The 20045-nt window shown below is 41.1% G+C and overlaps 2 protein-coding genes and 1 pseudogene across 7 annotated transcripts in view; 2 read left to right on the forward strand and 1 right to left on the reverse strand.

Annotated features, from left to right (window-relative positions):
* METTL25 (methyltransferase like 25) overlaps nucleotides 1-12217 on the reverse strand; it is a 117781-nt gene extending 105564 nt beyond the window's left edge. For all 6 annotated transcript variants that reach the window (XR_009533832.1, XR_009533831.1, XM_060113727.1 and 3 more), the window contains exon 1: nucleotides 11919-12217. Coding sequence is in view for 4 of the 6 variants with exons in the window: in XM_060113727.1 (XP_059969710.1) it covers nucleotides 11919-12174 (256 nt within the window). In the remaining 2 variants the exon portion in view is untranslated. The remainder of the gene's footprint in view (nucleotides 1-11918) is intronic.
* Nucleotides 8266-9170, forward strand: LOC132498804 (LIM domain-binding protein 2-like; annotated as a pseudogene).
* Nucleotides 12218-12346: 129 nt separating the features above from the next.
* Nucleotides 12347-19814, forward strand: CCDC59 (coiled-coil domain containing 59). The gene is made up of 4 exons (XM_060113757.1): nucleotides 12347-12510; nucleotides 13473-13809; nucleotides 14908-15007; nucleotides 16971-19814. The coding sequence occupies exons 1-4, from the start codon at nucleotides 12357-12359 to the stop codon at nucleotides 17130-17132; spliced, it is 753 nt and encodes a 250-aa protein (XP_059969740.1). The 5' UTR covers nucleotides 12347-12356; the 3' UTR covers nucleotides 17133-19814.
* Nucleotides 19815-20045: the final 231 nt, after the last annotated feature.

Genomic DNA, 20045 nt, shown 5'->3' on the forward strand with positions numbered 1-20045 from the left:
ATGCTTTCAACCAGCGGTTCTTATCCTGAGGTCTAAGAGCTAAAGCAGCTTATGAATCACCGAAAGCTATCTGTAAAGTTTTACATCTATGTGTGAGCATATATGCCTCTTTTTTAAGGAAGAGGTACGATAGTGTTCATTTGAATTAGCCTTTTATGGGATTTGTGACCTAAGATTAAGAATCACTATCTTTTACTCTTCCTCACCTTTTACTTTACCCAATGTTAATATTATAACAGACAATTCAACTAAGTATTTTTTCTCTGGCTTCTAGAGATCATTTTGAATATTTAAGACAACATAAAGTTGTTTTATTCGTTGGTAGATAGCTGTTAATTCTTAATATAAATTTCATAGTTTTAAAATTAATCTAACTTTGAAAAGATAACACTTTTCTCTCCAGTATTTTTAGTACTAAACAGATCCTCACTTATTGTTGATGGTCTAAGTTACTAGTCTGAGTTTTTTAGATAATGCCCATCTAACAAAAATAAATAAATAATTTAAAGTACCAAGCAACAGGGCTTCGCTGGTGGCGCAGTAGTTGAGAGTCCGCCTGCCGATGCAGGGGACACGGGTTCGTGCCCCGGTCCAGGAGGATCCCATATGCTGCGGAGCGTCTGGGCCCGTGAGCCATGGCTGCTGGGCCTGCGCGTCCAGAGCCTGTGCTCCGCAGCGGCAGAGGCCACAAAAGTGAGAGGCCCGCGTACCGCAAAAAAAAAAAAAAAAAAAAGTACCAAGCAACATAAAGTGAATATCTAAACAAAAAGAAGACACATTTATTCTAATTGGCTAAATATAAGCATAATTTAAGTAGAATGAGGGAAAAAATGCCATAGATAAGAGGAATTTCATGAACTTTGTTTTACTAAACTTTTAAATAATTGAGTGATATGGGGGAAATCAGAAGTTGGGGGGGTAACCATTAAAAACTAGAATATAAATTCAAGTTCTAAATGGCCCTATCTAAAAGGAACAATCGGAAAGCACTTTCTATATATCAAATAAATAAAATACGATGACAAATTATCCTGAGTTCCCAAAGATTTGCTTGCATTTTTGTCACCCTTACCCATAATTACAGCAGCAACCCAGGAACTGGGCTGACAGCTGCCACTACCTTTTTGTTGTGTGAAATTATTTCCACACTTGAAGTCTGCTAAAAAGACCCAGAAAAATATAAAAAGGGAAAATAGAGTTCAGGAAAATACATATGGAAAGTGAAAGGATAAAAGTTAAATACAACAGAGTAAAACAGACGACACTAATTATTTCTCTGTTGTTCTCACTTTCTACTTCCAACATGCTTTCTGGCTTCATGTGTTTCAAATTAAATGTGAGCACAATTTCAATGCACCATAATCACCACCATCACCACCACCAAGAAAAAAGTACTTAGAATGGCCAAGAAGCAATTTAATTTATTGAGATGCAATAAAAATACTTTAAGAGAAACCGCAACAAAACAGTCTATCATAGGCAAAAACTTCCTGTGTTGTTCAATTAAAATGATAGTAAATTAATTATGCAGATGCTCACCAAAAGGAACCAATTCTAAACATTTATTCAGCACCCCATCCTGGTAAGGATCATGTAAGTGACGATAACAAGAAACAGGAGAAGTAGCATATGGCCTCAAGAAGCTGAAAGAAGAGAGTCAAGAGAGGCCCTGGAGGCTCCAGCAGTCTTAGAGCAGCCCTGGGCTTTGGCAAAGTCACAGAGGGTGGCTTCGCAGGCACAGAGACCTGGATTTCCTGAGAGCTAAACAGGTTTTCCATAACTGATTCTAAGCAAAGCTATAAGAAACTGACTTTATAAACTTATTACTTTACACTGAGATAACCCATATCATTCATTTGATGAGACACTGTCTCCTAATTTTAGAATTACAACTAGAACAAATAAAGACAGATATTCTTAAAGAAAATTTTAATCATGCTGGGTAGCTGTTTGAGTGGCCTGTGTAGTCATGATCTATTTTGGTTTCATAAAATATTTTGGCTCTCCTAACTCAGAATCTCTTCCGTTTTGCCTTTTGGAAGATTTTTCTATCCTTATGAAGACCAATTGACTCCTGAAAACCAAAAGATAATTCACTTGAGCATGTTACAGATTTATATATGTAGTCATTACTTCCTAAGGACACAGCCTAGTTCCCTTGAAGTGGGGAAAACAAAATCTTAATCCCTGAGATGAGATATAGGAGATTGTTTGTTTTATCAGTAAAGTATTTAGAAGCTATCACTACTGGCTTTTTTCTCAGATGGTTAATCTCACCCATATATGTGATAAACTTTCAGAAATTTTAGCCTGAAATGATGCCTGCCTTGATTTTATCTCCAGATTCTCATGGTATCTTTCTGTAATTTTTTTTTTTTTTTTTTTTTTTTTTTTTTTGCGGTATGCAGGCCTCTCACTGTTGTGGCCTCTCCCCGTTGCGGAGCACAGGCTCCGGACGCGCAGGCCCAGCGGCCATGGCTCACGGGCCCAGCCGCTCCGCGGCATGTGGGATCTTCCCGGACCGGGGCCCAAACCCGTGTCCCCTGCATCGGCAGGCGGACGCTCAACCACTGCGCCACCAGGGAAGCCCTCTTTCTGTAATTTTCAATGTACTGAATGAAGTACTGCATTTTCACACAGGAAAAGAATAGAATTAAGTTAAAAAACCTATAAGTTGGATCGAGTCATACAAAAACAATGATGACAAACATAATATGGACAGAAATCACACCACAGCTATCTAGTTCAGTACCATATTTCCACGGGTACCTTCAATAACATTCTTTATAGATCTATGCTTCACTTCGATCTTTAAGAATAATTTACTTATCGATATGCCAGAAACTGTTCAATGTGCTAAGAACACAAAACTGAAAAAGGCAAACACTGTACTTTTGTTTTTAGAGAGTTTATAATCTAGCTGCAGATAGGGACAAGCCAGTGGACAATGACAACAGGATGACATGTGTGGATATGGGAGAGTATATGGGGTGTTATAGGAGCACATACATTTCCAGAAGTTCTTGACCATTTATTTTTTCCAAGGAAAGAAAAACCTAATTACACCATCACCACCAACATCATCATTACCACAACCCTCACCATCTATTAGCCACAACTTACTGAATCCATGCTATATTCCCAGTTCTATGTTAGGAGCCATATTACATCATTTTTCAGCTTTACTACAACTTTGTAAGATAGGTAATACACTTGTGAAAAAGGAAAAAAATAACAACAATAACAATCAGCTGCGACAGAGAGAGCAGCTTATAGCTGGGGTGGAACTGGCGCCGGCACACAGACCACACTCTTCCCTATAAAATATGGAAGCGTTTACAGTAGTACACCAATATCAGACCAAGTCTGTGACCATTCGAAGTCCACAACCATGACTGAGCACAGACGAAAACAAGTACATTGTGCAAACACAACGCCCTCCATGAAAGGAGCCCCACAGAGAGGCTCACAAACTGAGGCCCTGTGCCAACAGGCAGCACCAACTACCCCGCTATGTGAGTGAGACATTGTGGGGGCGAGTTCCCCAACCTCAACCAACTTCAGCAACTGCAGCCCCACCAGCAAGTGGACTCTGAAACCGTGAGACCCTAAGCCAGGTCCATCCGTTAATCTGTTCCTGAATTCCTGCCCCACAGAAACTGTGAGAGCGTGTTATCAGCAACAGGTCATGTGTAACATTAATATAATCGTCAATGAGTGTGTAGTCTTCCAATGAACACAATTAAAGGGAGGTCGTATAATTAATATTAATACTGTGTTTCCCTTTAATTCTTAGGCTGTTTTCTTCTATTTCTTTGAACATATTTATGATACCTACTTAAATCCAACATCTGAGCCCAATCAGGATCGGCTCCTATTAACTCATTTTCTCCCCCCTTGGGTCACACTTTCTTTTAATTCTCCGAACACAGCTACTTAAACCCAGCATCAGGGATCACCTGGAATCAGTTTCCTGAGTATGAGTCATACTCTCCTGTTTCTTTGCACATCTAGTAGTTTTTGGTTGAAAAGCAGAATTGTGGATAATTTATTGTAGTGGATCTATTTTGCTTTTCTAAGGATTTTGTTGTTGTTATTCTACTAAGAAGTGAACTTGCTTGGACTCAGACCGAAATCGATCTCCCCCTCAGCGGGCAGCAGCTGGTGTCTCTGCTCAGTTGCTGATTAGCCTGGCCCCTGAGGGTACCCCTGAGCCTGTGTAGTTCAGCAGGCAGATAAAGATTTGGGTGGATCTGAGAGTCAGACTGGGGGGCTCATCCTCTCTGTGGTTACATTCGTTTCCAACGCTCCCCAGCCTAAATTTCCAGTTGCTCTGCCAGCCCTGAATTCTGCCCATTGATACAGAAATTCAATCAGGCTTTTGATTTTTGCCACCCAAGCTGTGTCCACAGCTTGGGGAATATACTCTGTCAAAGGTGCAGCAAGTCTGCACATCTTGCCAGGAGCTCTGTCTTTCAAGGGTTCACCATCCCCCTAGTTTCGTCAGTGTTTTTGCTGGATTCTCTTAGTCTCCCGTGCCCGCATGTGCACATGTGTGTGTGTGTTTGGGAGGGGGTGTGTGTCTATACTTCATCCAGGGTTTTAGCCAGAGGTTATCCTCACATCTTAGATCTCAGCCCTTCTGTGGCCCTCCTTCCACAATGTGCTCCTTAAATTTCCATCTGCTCTCGTCTCTGAACTCTGTTGTGGCCATCTTGAGCTGGGAAGAATGTCGTTTTCCACTGCCAGATCTAGGGGGGGTTTGGAGCACCCCCAGCAAGAAAGTCACGAATTCACAGTTCTTCCCAATCAGTAGCAGTTTTCCAACAGCAAACTCTGCTCATATTTCTGTCCCCCCTTTGGTCACCTTCCAGAACCTTCCAATAGTTTTTAATAATCCGGTCAGTGTTTGTCATTGTTACCTGCTGGAGGCACTGCCTGACCTCTTCAAGCAGCCATTACCTGAAGCCCACCCTGGACTATTTTAACAGCCTTATCCTGTCCTCCTGCTTCCACCGTCACCTTCTCCACAAAGAAGCCAGAGTCATCCCTCCGAGACATAAATCACACAGCATACCCCCTCATGAAGTCCTTGAAGAGCATTCCATTCCACTCAGGGGAAAAGCCAAGCCCTCAGTATGGTTTGCAAGTCCCACATGAAGTTGCCTCAGGCCGCTACGCAAACCTCACCTCTGATCAGTCTCACCCGGATGGCTCTGCTGTGCCCCCAGCACACACAGCATGTTCCCACTTGGTGCCTGCTATTCACCTGGCCTGACATACTCTTCCCTCAGATAGACCATTTTTCTCTTTCCCTTCCTGGAAAACGAGTGTGTGTGTGTGTGTGTGTGTGCGTGCATATACAGTTTTCTGGGTATCAACCTTCACTAAAACATAGGCTCCACACCCGCAGGGATTTTATTGTGTTCAGGAGCATAACAGTAGGGTCTAGAACAGGGCCTGGTAGGTAGAAGGCACTCAGTAAACAGGAGTCAAGTGAATGCATGGGTTAAGTGCTGCTCTTTGTTAGGCATTCCGCTTAACCCTTACCATGTATTTACTCACATAACTTTCAGACTGCCCCATCAAGTAGGTACTGTAATTATCCCCATTTTATGGATGAGGAACTGAGGCACAAAGAGTTGTAGCCCAAGCTAACCAAACGAGTAAGTGGTGCAGCCAGGACTTGAACCAGGCAGTCAGTCTGCAAAGCCCATTGCATTAGTCTGCTCGAGATGCCATACAAAATACCACCGGCTGGGTGGCTTATACAACAGAAATCTGTCACAGTCTGGAAACTGGAAGTGCAAAATCAAAGTGCTGGCAGAGCTAGCTGGTTCCCGGTGAAGCCCCTCTCCCTGGCTTGCAGACAACTGCCTTCTCACTGGGTCCTCACATAGTTTTCCTCTGTGTGCACCCTTCCGGTGTTTCTTCCTCTTCTTATTGGATTAGGGCACCACCCTTCTGACCTCTTTTAACCTTAATTACCTCTTTAAAGACTATCTCCAAATATAGCCACATCAGGGGTTATGGCTTCGAATTATGAATTTGGGTGGGGACACAATTCAAACCACAACACCCATAATTTATGCCCTTAAAATACAGTTATTTTCACCATCTTTCCTTTTTAATTGTGGAGAATTGCGATTGTTTTCTCTCTAGTTCTTTTTAGATGAACAGAGGAAAAGAAACTTTCAGGACTCTGACCAGGCCAGAATATCACCTGGCAAGAGAAATCTACTGAAATGGCTACACTGAGGATTTTCAGAAACAACTTGGTCTCATAAAATACCAAATGACTTTCACACACTGTGCATTAACTCAGTGCAGCTCGGGGAACTGTGTTTATTTGTAACTCCTCATATCAAGCTGGCAGAAAACCACACTTCTTGGGAGACCCTAATGGAAATCCATTCAGGGCTCCTTGCTGCTCCTTGAACACACCGTGCCTGCTCCCACGTCAGGGCCTCTGCGCTCCCCGTTCTCACTATCTGGAATGCTCTAGCTTCATGACTCAATGTTCTCCTTGTTTAGATTTTTTGTCCAGAGTTATTTCCATGAAGTTTTGCTAGGACAACATATTTACAATTGCAAACATATCTTCCTCCTGCCCATCCCCTTATTTACTCCTCTCTTTGCTACTTGATTCTTCTCTGTGGCACTTTAAAAAAATTATTTCTATGCCCTCTAGAATGCAAGCAAGATGAAGATACGGAGTTTTATTTGCTTTATTTACTACTATTTCCCTAGCTCCTAGAAAAGTACTGGCACACAGCAGACACTAAGTAAATGTTCCCTGAATGAATGGATGAATGAACAAACTTCCAAGGTCACAGAGCTGGTAGAATTGGAATCTGTACCCTGTCTGACTAAACAGTATAAAAATTAAGTGCTAAATTATACTTATAGAGAAACTAACAATTCTTTAATAAGATACAAATCTGGTCAAAGAGCAAAAAATACTCTTCTCTGACACAAACAATAGACTTCATATAGTAATGGAGGAAATGTCCATATTTACATAATCTTTACATAAACAAAAATTAATATTCCTTACAAGCATACATTATAAAAAAATCATTATTTTTAATACTGGAGGTGGCAGACCATTTGTACAACTGAATATCTTGTATATAAAATTTGGCAGGGTCAGAGACATTTCAAAGGTGAATAATCTAGTCTAGATTCCATTATTGTTGAATTGACACAAAATTGGTTGTGTTTCCCAAAAGATGTATTTTATTCCTAGCTGAGAGAACAAATAAGTGGTATTTTTCATTTATTTATTCGTCAAATATTTATCAACCACCTACTCTGACCAGGCACCATTCTAGGCACTAAAGATACAACAGTGAAAAAACAATTCTTACATTCTTGAAGAGGAAACAATAAAAACAAAACAAAAAATAAGAAATGTATCCATGTCATCAAAATATCAGATTTGATAATAAATGCCCTTTGTAATTCAATCTTAAATAATCCAGAAAAACCCTTATCACAGTGGTAAAGACCTCAGACTGTGGAGTCCGATGACCCATGCTTGCATCTCCATTACAAGCTGTGCCCCTAGTAAATTACCTCCTCAACTGGCAATTTCACAAATGGGGAAAACAGAACACATCTGGCCAGACTAATGTAAATATTAAAAGGGAAAATATGCAAACAAACAACACACTGCAGGGAAAATAGTAAATATCAATTAATCCTATTATTGTTATTATTAGGATATATAAACAATCTAATTCTTCCATTGTATGAAGCCTAGGCTAAACCCATATGAAAGTCTTGGGTTTCATATTTAATTAGTTTCTTTTACTCTTTTGGAAGCCAGAATGAGTCATTCGTTAACTCATTCAACAAATATTCATTGAGTATTTAATTATGCATGCTAGGTCTTTTACTAGGTGCTGGAATACAGCAGGACAGACATGATCTTAAACTCTTTTGGAGTTTAAGTTGCCACGTTGTCATAGGTATTAGGCATTATGAGAGTAAACTGAAGAAGTGCCTGGATGTTTGGCCTGAGGCGACCCAGCATTGGAGCCTACCCGACTCTTTGGTGGGGCTCATGGCAGACCCTGGGAGGGCTCACGCCAAGGAGTACTTCCCAGAACCTCTGCTGCCAGGGTCCTTGTCCCCACGGTGTGCCACAGCCATCCCCTGCCTCTGCAGGAGACCCTCCAACGCTAGCAGCTATCGGCAGGATCCTCATCCCCCATTACTTGAGCACTGTGTTTGTAATACTGACCTGTATTACATTCTCAAACACTCAAAAGAATCCTACCACAGCTCATCCATCACAGTGGACTGCGACCAGCGTGCGATGGTCACCCAGCACGGGAAGCCCATGTTTACCAAGGTGTGTACAGAAGGCAGACTGATCTTGGAGTTCACCTTTGATGATCTCATGAGAATAAAAACGTGGCACTTTACCATTAGACAATACAGAGGGTTAGTCCCAAGAAGCATTCTTTTTTTTTTTTTTTTTTTGCGGTATGCGGGTCTCTCACTGTTGTGGCCTCCCCCGTTGCGGAGCACAGGCTCCGGACGCGCAGGCTCCGGACGCGCAGGCTCAGCGGCCATGGCTCACGGGCCCAGCCGCTCCGCGGCATATGGGATCCTCCCAGACCGGGGCACGAACCCGTATCCCCTGCATCGGCAGGCGGACTCTCAACCACTTGCGCCACCAGGGAGGCCCCAAGAAGCATTCTTGCCATGCATGCACAAGATCCTCAGGTCCTGGATCAGCTGTCCGAAAACATCACCAGGTTGGGGCTAACAAATTTCACCATCAACTACCTCAGGTTGTGTGTAATGCTGCAGCCAATGCAGGAACTGATGTCCAGACATAAAACTTACAACCTCAGTCCACGAGACTGCCTGTAGATCTGCTTGCTTCAGAAGTGGCAGCGGATGGTGGCACCGCCAGAACCCACAAGGCAACCGACAATGAAAGAGACAAAAAGAAAAAATTCCACCAGCAGCAGCACTGGGAACACTGCCAAGAGCACGGGCGGCAAGAAGAAGACGCCAGCTGCCAACCTGAGTCTGTCCGGTCACGTACCTGGGCTAGAGCGATCCCAAACTGCAGCCTCAACTCTGGGAGGGGTGGAGACCTGCGTCATTCAACAGCAGTGACCCCTTCGGGCCAATTTAAGGAGAGGCATTGAGGGGCCCTGAAGGAGTCACTTCCAGTCCTCCTCAGAGGATTTGATGGTGGTAAGAGAGCCAACTCTGATGGGAGGGGAATTTGGGGATGAGGACAAAAGGCTAATCACTAGATTAGAAAACACGCAGTATGATGCAGCCAACGGCATGGACGATGACGAGGAAGACTTCACCAGTTCACCAGCCCTGGGGAACAGTAGCCCATGGAACAGTAAACCTCCCACCACTCAAGAGACCAAATCAGAAAACCCCCCACCCCAAGCTTCCCAGGAAGATTGACCAGCTCCAGAATCCACTGTCAATAGCCCCTGTGAGCTACAATCACTATTTCAGATCCTTACTCACAGCAGAGAAAGGAAGAGACATTAAGGGCTTCCCTGGTGGCACAGTCATTGAGAGTCCGCCTGCTGATGCAGGGGACATGGGTTCGTGCCCCAGTCCAGGAAGATCCCACATGCCGCAGAGTGGCTGGGCCCGTGAGCCATGGCTGCTGAGCCTGTGCGTCCGGAGCCTGTGCTCTGCAACGGGAGAGGCCACAGCAGTGAGAGGCCCACGTACTGCAAAAACAAACAAACAAAGGAAGAGACATTAAAACTTTTCCATGCAAATACCTATTTCTAAACCACAGGGATCTGAGTTTCTTTCTTTCTTTTTTTTAATTGAGAGGATCATTCCAAATAAACTTCCATGACCCCTCCCTGGAGGCCTTCACAGGTAACACAGATACTGGCAGTGATCGTAATTAAAATAAGAGCAAAAGCTAGGCTTCTCCAGGCTCGGTTTTAACCACATTTGTTAATTTCACTCCCCCCCGCCCCACCCAACCATCCAACAAACGCCATATTGTTAATAAACCCTCAGTGCTCAGGATCTCATTCTATCCCGAACCCAACTACAGACAGACTTTTTAATATTGTAAAATATTTTCTGCTTTTTGACTTGCATGTGAGAGTTACTTGTTTCAGTAAAAAAAGGAAAAAAATCCACTTTTGGAAAGTAACTTAAATGTACCTTTATTTTTTTTTTCCCCTTCACCTTTTCTTTCATTGGGTAACAGCTAAGAGGGCCCAGCAGGGTAATTTATGGCCAAGCCAATGTCAATTGGTCCTCCATCCTGAGGTGGTTCAATCGAGCCGAGTGCTGAAACAAGAAATGGCTTTTTGTCATCAAAGACACCAAGGCAGATTTTTATGTAAAGAAAGGCACTTGGCCCCTTGAGAATATAGGCGTTTGTAAAATTTCTGCTGATCCAAATATTTTCAAGCCATGTAATCCATTAATTTTGTGGGCAGTTTAATAAATCTGAAACTCTTTTGTGTTTTTCTTGTTGTATCTGAGTTGACTGTTGTTTCTTTTCATAGTATATTTCCTGTATAATATTTTGTAAAGCCCTAACCTGGTTCTTTTATGGGGACTTTTCTTTGGGAGCAATTCCAGTGTATTTATGTGAAACTTTATTAAAAAACTAATTTTTCCATTTGCATATTAATGCGTTTCTCTATACGTGTAAAGACACAGTGGCTCCATGTATTATAAAACAGCTGGATTTTATGTATGTTTATTGTTAAGTGTGCCAATAATAAACTGTTAACGACCAAAAAAAAAAAAAAAGTACTTAACTTTCCAACAATAAACAGTGACTTTAAAGAAACCAGTATTTACCAAGATCTATCATAGGAAGGCCCACCAGTGGTGCTTTGCCTTCAGAGAATGCTCAAGTGAATAAAGTTCACCAGCAAGGGCAAGGTTGGGACCACCTGGAAACAAAGAAGAAGAAATCCCAGGATCCTGCTGGTGTCTTCTCATCATACTACTTCCAAAATGTACTTGTCTTAGTAGAATCTAAGTTTCAGTAGTAGATATTTTATAAACAGTTTTCAAAAGAGATAGCAAATACTCCCTGTCTTCACTACTACCATCCTAGCCCTCAATCGTCTCATCTCTTCCTTGTATTACTGAAATGGCCTACTAACTGGCCTCTCAGATTTGCCCCACTAGTCTGTTCTTCAAATAACTATCACAGTTATCTTTTCAAATGTAAAGTATATTAAGGCACTATATTGACTAAATTGCCCAAAGCTTTCTCATCCGACTTCAAACCCAGTATCCTTCCGAGGCCGAGAGCCCCGCGCGATCCGGCTCTGCCTACTTCCCTGGCCGCACCTGCCACTGCCCGGCACCTGGCTTTAGCCACTCAGGCGTCTGAACCTCAACCCACCCCGCTCTTTCCTGCCCAGGACCTCCGCGATCCCGTGGGCCTGAAATCCCTTCCTGCGGCTCACTACAGGCCGGCGCCTTCTCAAGCTCATGACCAACCAGGTGAAAGCAGCCTCCTCACACAGTCGCTATCACAGTTGACTGGTTTTATTTTCTTCTTGGCCATAATCACCATTTGAAATGATCTTGATTGTTAGGTGTTGATTTATCTTCTGCTGTGCTCCACATGCAATCTATAAGCACTGTTCCCCTCCAGTTAAGAAAATGATTGTTTAATTACTAAATAAAGAAAGGTCCTAGCAATGTTTCTTGCTCTCCTTAAACTGTGGAAATACACAAGCACCCACTGAAGACAGGGGATTCGGGAGGAGCGTCCCGCCCCACGCCGCCAGGAAGCGGAGAAGGGGCTCCGCTCCCTACCAGGCGGCGCATCCCTGCCTCGCCAGTGCCAGCCGCGACGCGTACCAGTTTCCGCTCGACTTCCGCTAAGGTACACCACCCTTCACTGGGCGGGACGTCTCTCCGCCATTCACCTGATCCACTCTCGGCTTCCACCTGGAGGCGCGCCTCCGAGGCCTGGGCCTCCGCCTCCGCCGCCGATCTCAGCGCCGCCAGCACCGTCTCCGGGGGCAAGTCGACCACTTGCTCCCACACGGACTCCGTGTAGAAGTCCACTGTATGTGCACTGGAAATGGACAGGGCTTCCTTCAGGAACCGCAGCAGCCCCTGCAACTTGGCACGCAACGTGGACAGGTCCTGGGTCACCGGGAGCGGCCCAGAAGCCGCCATGACGCCCACCCTCCCGGGCTGTAGGTGGCGCAAACGTGGCCGCAAGGCAAGGGCTCAGTGGAAAGTATAGGCCGGATAAGTAGAATTCCGATCTGGACTGTGGGTGGGCGGCTGATTGCTTCTGCCTGATGACGTATTTTTTACCGCGCCAGTTGTTTTTCTGGCGCCGCGGTTGGTGTGCCATGGCGCCGGTAAGGCATGCAGCAAGGGGGCAGACAGGGAGCTTTGGGTCGCGTGGCGAAGGAGTTTCACTGGTCGGATTCAGAAATAAGAATATGAAACGGAGGAGGTGGCGACCTAATCATCCGCAAGCCTTCGCGGGGAGCGTTCGCGAGGGTATGTATGTAAGAAGGCAGCCTTTTACAAGTCCTCGGGCCTGCGAAATCTTAGGATACGCGGTCCGCCCAAGCTGGGAAGGATTTAGGAACCAGACCGAGCCGTACTTGGGGCAGAGAAATCTGTTCTTAAATCTGCTGAAGCCGTGGGCGTCTCAGAGTTCTGGATGGGAAGGCGAGGCAGTGTTGCTCTGAATCTTTCAACATTTTCCTGGACTTAATCCCATCCCTCTTTTCCTCTACATTTTCCCCGTGAAACCGTAAGCAGAGAGAATCTGAGTCCATTTTTGCACGTATTACGGTAAAGGATAGAAGTCGGGGCCGGAAATGTACTGCCACACACTCTTTCTGATTACAAATACCCCAGAGCTCTCCAGTCTTCTCTTACTGTGTTTATTTGCTTCGTTTAAGTTTGTGTTTTTCATTTTGTCTTGCTGTTTGTAAGTACTTTAAAAACCCATTTGGAATGTATAAATCTTAAATAGGTAGTTTTCTGATAATTGCTGTTGAGAAAGTCATACACCGTCTTTCCTCGTTTGCGTTGAATTGCTTGAGAAAATCAGTCGTATTTTCTCTAACGTAAGGTAATAGATGTGAGGTTTTTTTCCCGGAGGTATTTAGTGAAGACCTAGGTTAAGTGTTTTAGATGAATTAAGAAATCTGTTTGATTTGTGAGTACAATAAGTTGGAGTTGTGCCACACTCTAGTCTTTTTTTCTTCTTTGAGATTCTTTAGTTCTGCACAATTACTGTTAGCCTGGTCTTTTTGCGAAGGACCAGTATACTGTTCATTCCATTCGCTTAAACTTGTTTTCTTGAAATAACGTTTTAAAGCAAAACATAATGTAATTCTAGCATCTAAACGTGATGATATAAAAAGTTTTAAATTTTAATTTAGCAACTACATTTTTCATGCAAATTATTTTCTCAGAAAGTAATTCATGACTGATACATTCTTCAACAGGACAAGGCTTTGCATTTCGAAGAAAACTAAAAATTCAGCAAAATTACAAGAAATTGATATGGAGGGAAAAGAAGGCTAAAACCTCACGGGAATCCCAGTTCACAGATCGGTACCCTGATCATCTGAAACATCTCTATTTAGCTGAAGAGGAAAGACTCAGGAAGCAGCTTAGAAAAGCTGACCAGTCTTTGTTAGAACAAGTTGACCAGTCTCTGTCAGAAGAACAAGTTGACCAGCCTTTGTCAGAAGAGCAGTGTAGCACCGACGAGGCTTTGTCTGAAGAACATTGTAGCATTGAGCAGCCTCATCCAGAAGAACAATGTAGCATAAGCATAAAGTATGTATTACCATCTTTTGAAATCCTTCATTGTAGATGTAAGTAGGGTTTTAGGAAAGAGATTACAGAAGAATTTCTGTAGTAATTGGGATTTTTCTTAAGGCATATTAGAAGTCACAGGTAATTATGTGAAAATATTTTCATGGAGGCTTTCATGTTAGCTTAAATGACTATAAATTAAGTCAGGAGGTAGGCTTAATAGAAGAAGTAATGGAATGGGAATTAAGAGACCTGGGTTTTAGGTTTCAGCCTCTCAAGTATAACTTACTTGGATCATGGTTAACTCCTGTTATTAATGTATGTTTTTAAGAAAATTTAATTTTTGAGAGGTATTGTAGTGTAGTGTTTAACATCGTGGACTTCGGAGCTGGCTTTAATATGTTGGTGCTCAATGTCCTCTTCTCTAAAGTGCAAATAATAGTAAGTATGTAATTTATAGCTGCCATGTTGTACAACCCCAGAGTGGATTATTTACAGACTATGGTATCTTAGACCTATCTCAGATGGTGTGAAGGTTAAATGAGTTCATTTATATAGGTATTTAAAAAGGCATGTGATACTTGGGAAGTGCTACATAAGTTTTAACTGCTACTACTACTGTTATTATTAACCTGGATTTTTTTTTTCCAAGAGGACATAGACTTGGTTGCAATTAAAAAAATAAATGAAATGGAATAGAGACAAGTTGGTCAGAGAACTTTGGGATTAAAGTTCATGTACACCCACAAGGTCCTTCATAACGTCCTTTGAATTCATGCCTTTTTCAGTCTGTCATTTCTACCATTCATATGCTGGTTTCCTGTTTTTAAACATTTTCAGATCTTTCAGAGCTTTCTGTATTTTCCCTGGTTGAAATATTTCTCCAAGACTTTCCATTTACTATTTTCTGTATCTTGAAAGCTGTAACAAAATTGCTAATATGTTATTTGGACATTTTACTAATAAAATTAATGTCCTCTTTCTTTCAAGTTCTCTTCACCCCCACCCCTTAAGTTGCATTAGTGAGATTTGACTATACAAGTATTTGACATAATTGTGTCATAATTTTGGTTATATTATTTTTAATACTTGTGATTTGTTTTCATTTATCTTGCAAAGTTCCATTACTATTCCAAAGAAAAATAAAAAGAAAACATCAAATCAAAAAGCACAGGAAGAGTATGAGCAGATACAAGCTAAGCGTGCTGCTAAGAGACAAGTAAGATCTACTTTTGAAATATTTAGATTCATGTTTCTTTATCCTAAGTGTATATGTAAGCTTTTCTTCTTAATATGGGGCACGTAGTATGCCCTCTGTAACTATTTGCTGAATAAATGAATAATCTGAGAAGAGCTGGAGAATTTCAACATTCAGATTCCTTGATTGTTTATATTACCCTTTAGAGGTGATAGTAGTCACGAATAGGATTTTAAAGGTACTGCTCATAGGTTACTAATACGAGCATCTGGGACAGTGTTTCTCAATAGTAAGGTCCAGATAGTTGCATTTTGTTTAACAAGTGCCTCAAGAGATGATGCATAATAAAATTTGAGAACTACTAATTTTTTAAAAATGTAGATGATTTTCATAAACTTACATTAAAGAGTTGGTCTTGCTTATTAAAAACCTTACTAGATTAACTTAGCAAAAAGTTCCCACACTTTGTTATCATTCAGAAACCCAAAATTATAACAGCCTTTTTCAAGTGAGCAGAACAGAAGTATCCACAGCTTCAACAACATTATTTTATTTGTGGTTAATTCTTGTTTCTTATGTTGAAGCTATATTAATCTATCACTTTAAAAAGGAGAGCACAGGGCTTCCCTGGTGGCGCAGTGGTTGAGAGTCCGCCTGCCGATGCAGGGGACACGGGTTCGTGCCCCCATCCGGGAGGATCCCATATGCCGCGGAGCGGCCAGGCCCGTGAGCCATGGCCGCTGAGCCTGCACGTCCGGAGCCTGTGCTCCGCAACGGGAGAGGCCACAACAGTGAGAGGCCCGCGTACCGCAAAAAAAAAAAAAGGAGAGCACATCAATCAAAAATACCTCAAAGATGGCGCTGACATATAATTTCTTTTGTGTCTTAGCTTTGCAAATTGTGTAATTAAGAAATCTGGAAGTTTAACATCTAAAATTTGTATGATTATTCTTAAACTGATGGCAGACTAGGGTAAAGCAGAAACATTTCTCCATGGAAAAACTGGACCTTTGTTTCATAGTTTGTTAAGATTATGCATTTTTTTAACCAACCTTCTGATACCTGCCACCTTTGGAAATAGTATACCAGATGAAATATGGACCATTATGCTGAAAAACATTTACTATTTCAAAACAAACTTCCTTTATGTATATATAAATGTTACATCTTTGTAATCGTGGAAATTGAGCATCAGCCCTTTATTTGTAAGGTGAAGATAAATCCTAGCATAAAAAGTTTTAAAAGAATGGAATATGCTGTGACGTATATGAAAGCACTTTGTTAATTATGTCACCGTACAAATGTAAGGCTGTGTCATTTGGGGGCTATATGCGTTACAGGAGAAACCGAAAAACAGTTCACATATTGCATTATTTAAGAATTTTTAACTTTTATATTTAAGAATATTGTATTTCAAGTAGAGATTTTCAGGTCTATATAATTTCAAATTATTTTTCTTTAAGCTCCAGTGAATTTGAGTCTTTATCTTAGCAAATCAAATGAGCATGATAATTCTTAAATAATCAAAACCATAATACCTAGCACAATATTTTACATATATATAGTTTGTAGTCAATAAATGATTCTTGAATTAAATCTGGATCAGATGGCAAATTTAAAAGAATACCAGATATTCTGGAAATGATTTGTGTTACATGGACTAGATAACCTCTAACGTCACTTCTGACTCTTCAGTGGATCTAATTAAATGTGAAACCATTAAATAAATGTGCCTTCTTTCTTCTGTGCTTTAATTTTATTTGTATACAAATAATTAAAATTGTTTAATAACTTTACATTATTCTATGGCATAGCATGTATCATAGCGGCAAAGAGGGTACACTGCTGCACTTACGAGTAACACCTCACATTTTGCAAAATATAAGACAAACCTGAAGTGTTTGCATGGTGATAGCTATTTCAACAAAATTATTGAACAATATCGTTTGTTACTAATGAAAATTATATATGTTAATAATTTCAGGAATTTGAGAGGAGAAAACAAGAGAGAGAAGAAGCTCAAAGGCTCTACAAAAAGAAGAAAATGGAAGTGTTCAGAATATTGAGCAAAAAGACTAAAAAGGGGCAACCAAACTTGAATTTACAAATGGAGTATCTTCTAAAAAAAATACAAGAAAAAAATTAGGTCAGACATGTTTCCTGATTAATCAAGAGTTAAAATATCTTCTGGCTATTGAGTTCTCTTGTATATGTACTGTTCCTCCTAACAGTTAACTTAATTTGTCAACACGGACTGGATTGCTAAGCTATACTAAACATAAAATGTCCAAATATTTTTGTTTTTCTAAAAGAAAATTTTCTATATATGCTCTGCATTATATATGATTTCCTTCTTAATTATTTGCTGCTGAATGAAGGTTGGCCTTAAAAACTGAAAGAGGGAACTTCCCTGGCGGTCCAGTGGTTAAGACTCCATGCTTCCACTGCAGGGGCCACAGGTTCCATCCATGGTCGGGAAACTAAGATCCCGAATGCTGCTTGGTATGGCCAAAAAAAAAAAGGAACTGAAAGACCCTGCTATTTGAGCAACAGGTTCAAGCATGTAATAACTTTTATACCATATGAAATTCAGATGAAATAGTGTTTTGAAAATAAGGGAGCAGAACTTTCAACAAATCATTTCAATCAAATGTTTAAATTTAGCAGTCAACTATTACGGTTTTGAAATTCCATAGTAGTGGAATGGTGAAGGAGGCAGAGACTCCCCTTTGACTTTTTAATTTATTTTAAATTAAGTACATTTTATAGGGGGATGGTCTTTCCAGAAACCTGTAAGCAGGTTTCTACCTTCGGCCCCCACCATGTTATAGTGAGGTCCTTATAAAGCAGAGTTTGATATTTATAATCTTTTCCTTAAGTGGATGTACATAGCTTGCTAGTGTAATATTTTTTGAATGATGATGGTAACCCAGCAGGAATTAAGCTTTCCAGGTCCTGTGGGACCCTGTCATGTAAGAACGTTGTTACTGGACCTTACCACTGTTGTCTGTGGTGGTAGGTTTGTGAGCCAAGGGGAGGTACTGGAGTACTGCTGTTCCTGCCTCCTTGCAATCACTGCAAAATGAGAAAGGCCTGGTTATCATCATTAAAACAAAAGAACTGCAATCATATTTGTAAAACATTGCATAGTAACGTGCAATCCTTTATAAGTGGTAACAGATGCAGCCCAATATTGCATTAAGGTTTTGGTAAGTCCTCCCACTGTACTGAGCATTCTGCATTTAAAAAGTACAAGGAGGGAGACGCAAGAGGGAGGAGATATGGGGATATATGTGTATGTATAGCTGATTCACTTTGTTATAAAGCAGAAACTAACACACCACTGTGAAGCAGTTATACTCCAATAAAGATGTTAAATAAGTAAATAAATAAATCATGCCAGTCATAAAATGCAGTGTAAAAGAGCAAATTCTGAATATAAAGAGATTTTGATAATACTAGATAGGAAAGATCAGGACCACAAATGACACCTTATGACTGGGCCTGCACCACAGCAAATCTATACTTTGCAAGATAGTATCAGTGTTTGAAATGCCAGAGAGAAGATACAGTGTGCCATGCTAAATGCATGGTGATAAATCTAACTTCTTGCTGAAAAATTTCTTGCAGTTTATTTGAAGTGTGCAGGGCATGGACCCCTGACTATTGGCATAAACTGGTTGGCATTATGATGAGGCTGAAGCCATCCCCAGCTATCCTCCTTCCTACAGACCCATGAGTTTCTACTGTAGAGTTTGTACTATGAATTGTCTCTGACAATAACAACTGCTGGGTTCTGGGAGCATAGTTTTGTCCAGGGTAACTGCTGTGTAAATCTGGTGAGTGTGAGGCACGTGTTAGAATTACTTTGGATGTTCTATTCTTTGGACCTTTTAAAAATTGAGACACACCATAGGCTTGATGTTGAATTAATATTAACTTCTGAGGAGCTGAATGAGCTACATCCATTTCCCAGTAAAACACACAGGCTGCCTCTGCTGTAGGAATCCATCTAGGCATTAACATTTCTGGCTGTGAGTGAACAAAATAAGAAACTAGAAGGGACTTGTTGGGCTTTTACCTCATAAGGGCAAGAGAATTGGATTTTGGGTTTTGAGTTTTTTGCCTTTGGACATTAACTTGAAAGGTAATTTAATATATAGACTTTATTTTCTCCCTAGGAGTTTGAAAGGGAAATATTTATACTAAAATGTGGGACATCTGCATTTTACTGGCAGTTTAACACTGGGCTCTCTTTAAGTATTTGGATAATTGCCATTGAGAACACTTGATGGAGTCACCCATGGAGCTGAGAGCCTTAACATCCGAGATGCACACTTCATGGGCCTAGTGACCCTGGGTTTCACAAATAGATATATTGAGGTATAATCAATTGAACATATTTAAAATGTGTAATTTGGTGAGTTTGGGCACATGTATACACTCATGAAACCAACACCACAATCACAAATCCATCACCATTATCTCCAAAAGTTTCTTCATGGCCCTTTGTCATCAATCCTATCAGGGGCTCCCCAGATGGGTCCCTAGCAGCCACTGATCTGCTTTCTGTTACTATAGATAATTCACATTTTCAAAAATGTTATAAAATTGGAATTATCTACTGGGTACTCTTCTGTCTGGCTTCTTTCAGACAAATTTGAGATTCATCTGTGTTGTTGCATTTATCAATAGTTCCTTTTTATTGCTAAGTACTCTGTGGTATGGATGCATCAGCATTTCTTTATCCATTTGTCTGTTGATTGACATTTGGGTTGTTTCTAGTTTGGGGCTCCCACAAATAAAGCTACTATGAACATTGTGTATAGGTCTTTGTGTGGACATATGCTTTCATTTCTCTTGGGTAAATGCCTAGGAGGGAAATGGTTCAGTCACATGGTAGGTATAAAACATTCTAGGAAATGTGACATCTCTAAAGAGATTAAGGCACTGGAAGATTAAGACATTGAAATCTATGATCCTACTAGTCTTGCAAGTTTTACTAATTTCCATTGTCTGCCTCTGCTCCAGCAAGCTTAATTGAGACTTGCTCTGTAAC

The sequence above is a fragment of the Mesoplodon densirostris genome, chromosome 11 (assembly GCF_025265405.1).
Source record: "Mesoplodon densirostris isolate mMesDen1 chromosome 11, mMesDen1 primary haplotype, whole genome shotgun sequence".
Lineage (NCBI taxonomy): Eukaryota > Metazoa > Chordata > Mammalia > Artiodactyla > Ziphiidae > Mesoplodon > Mesoplodon densirostris.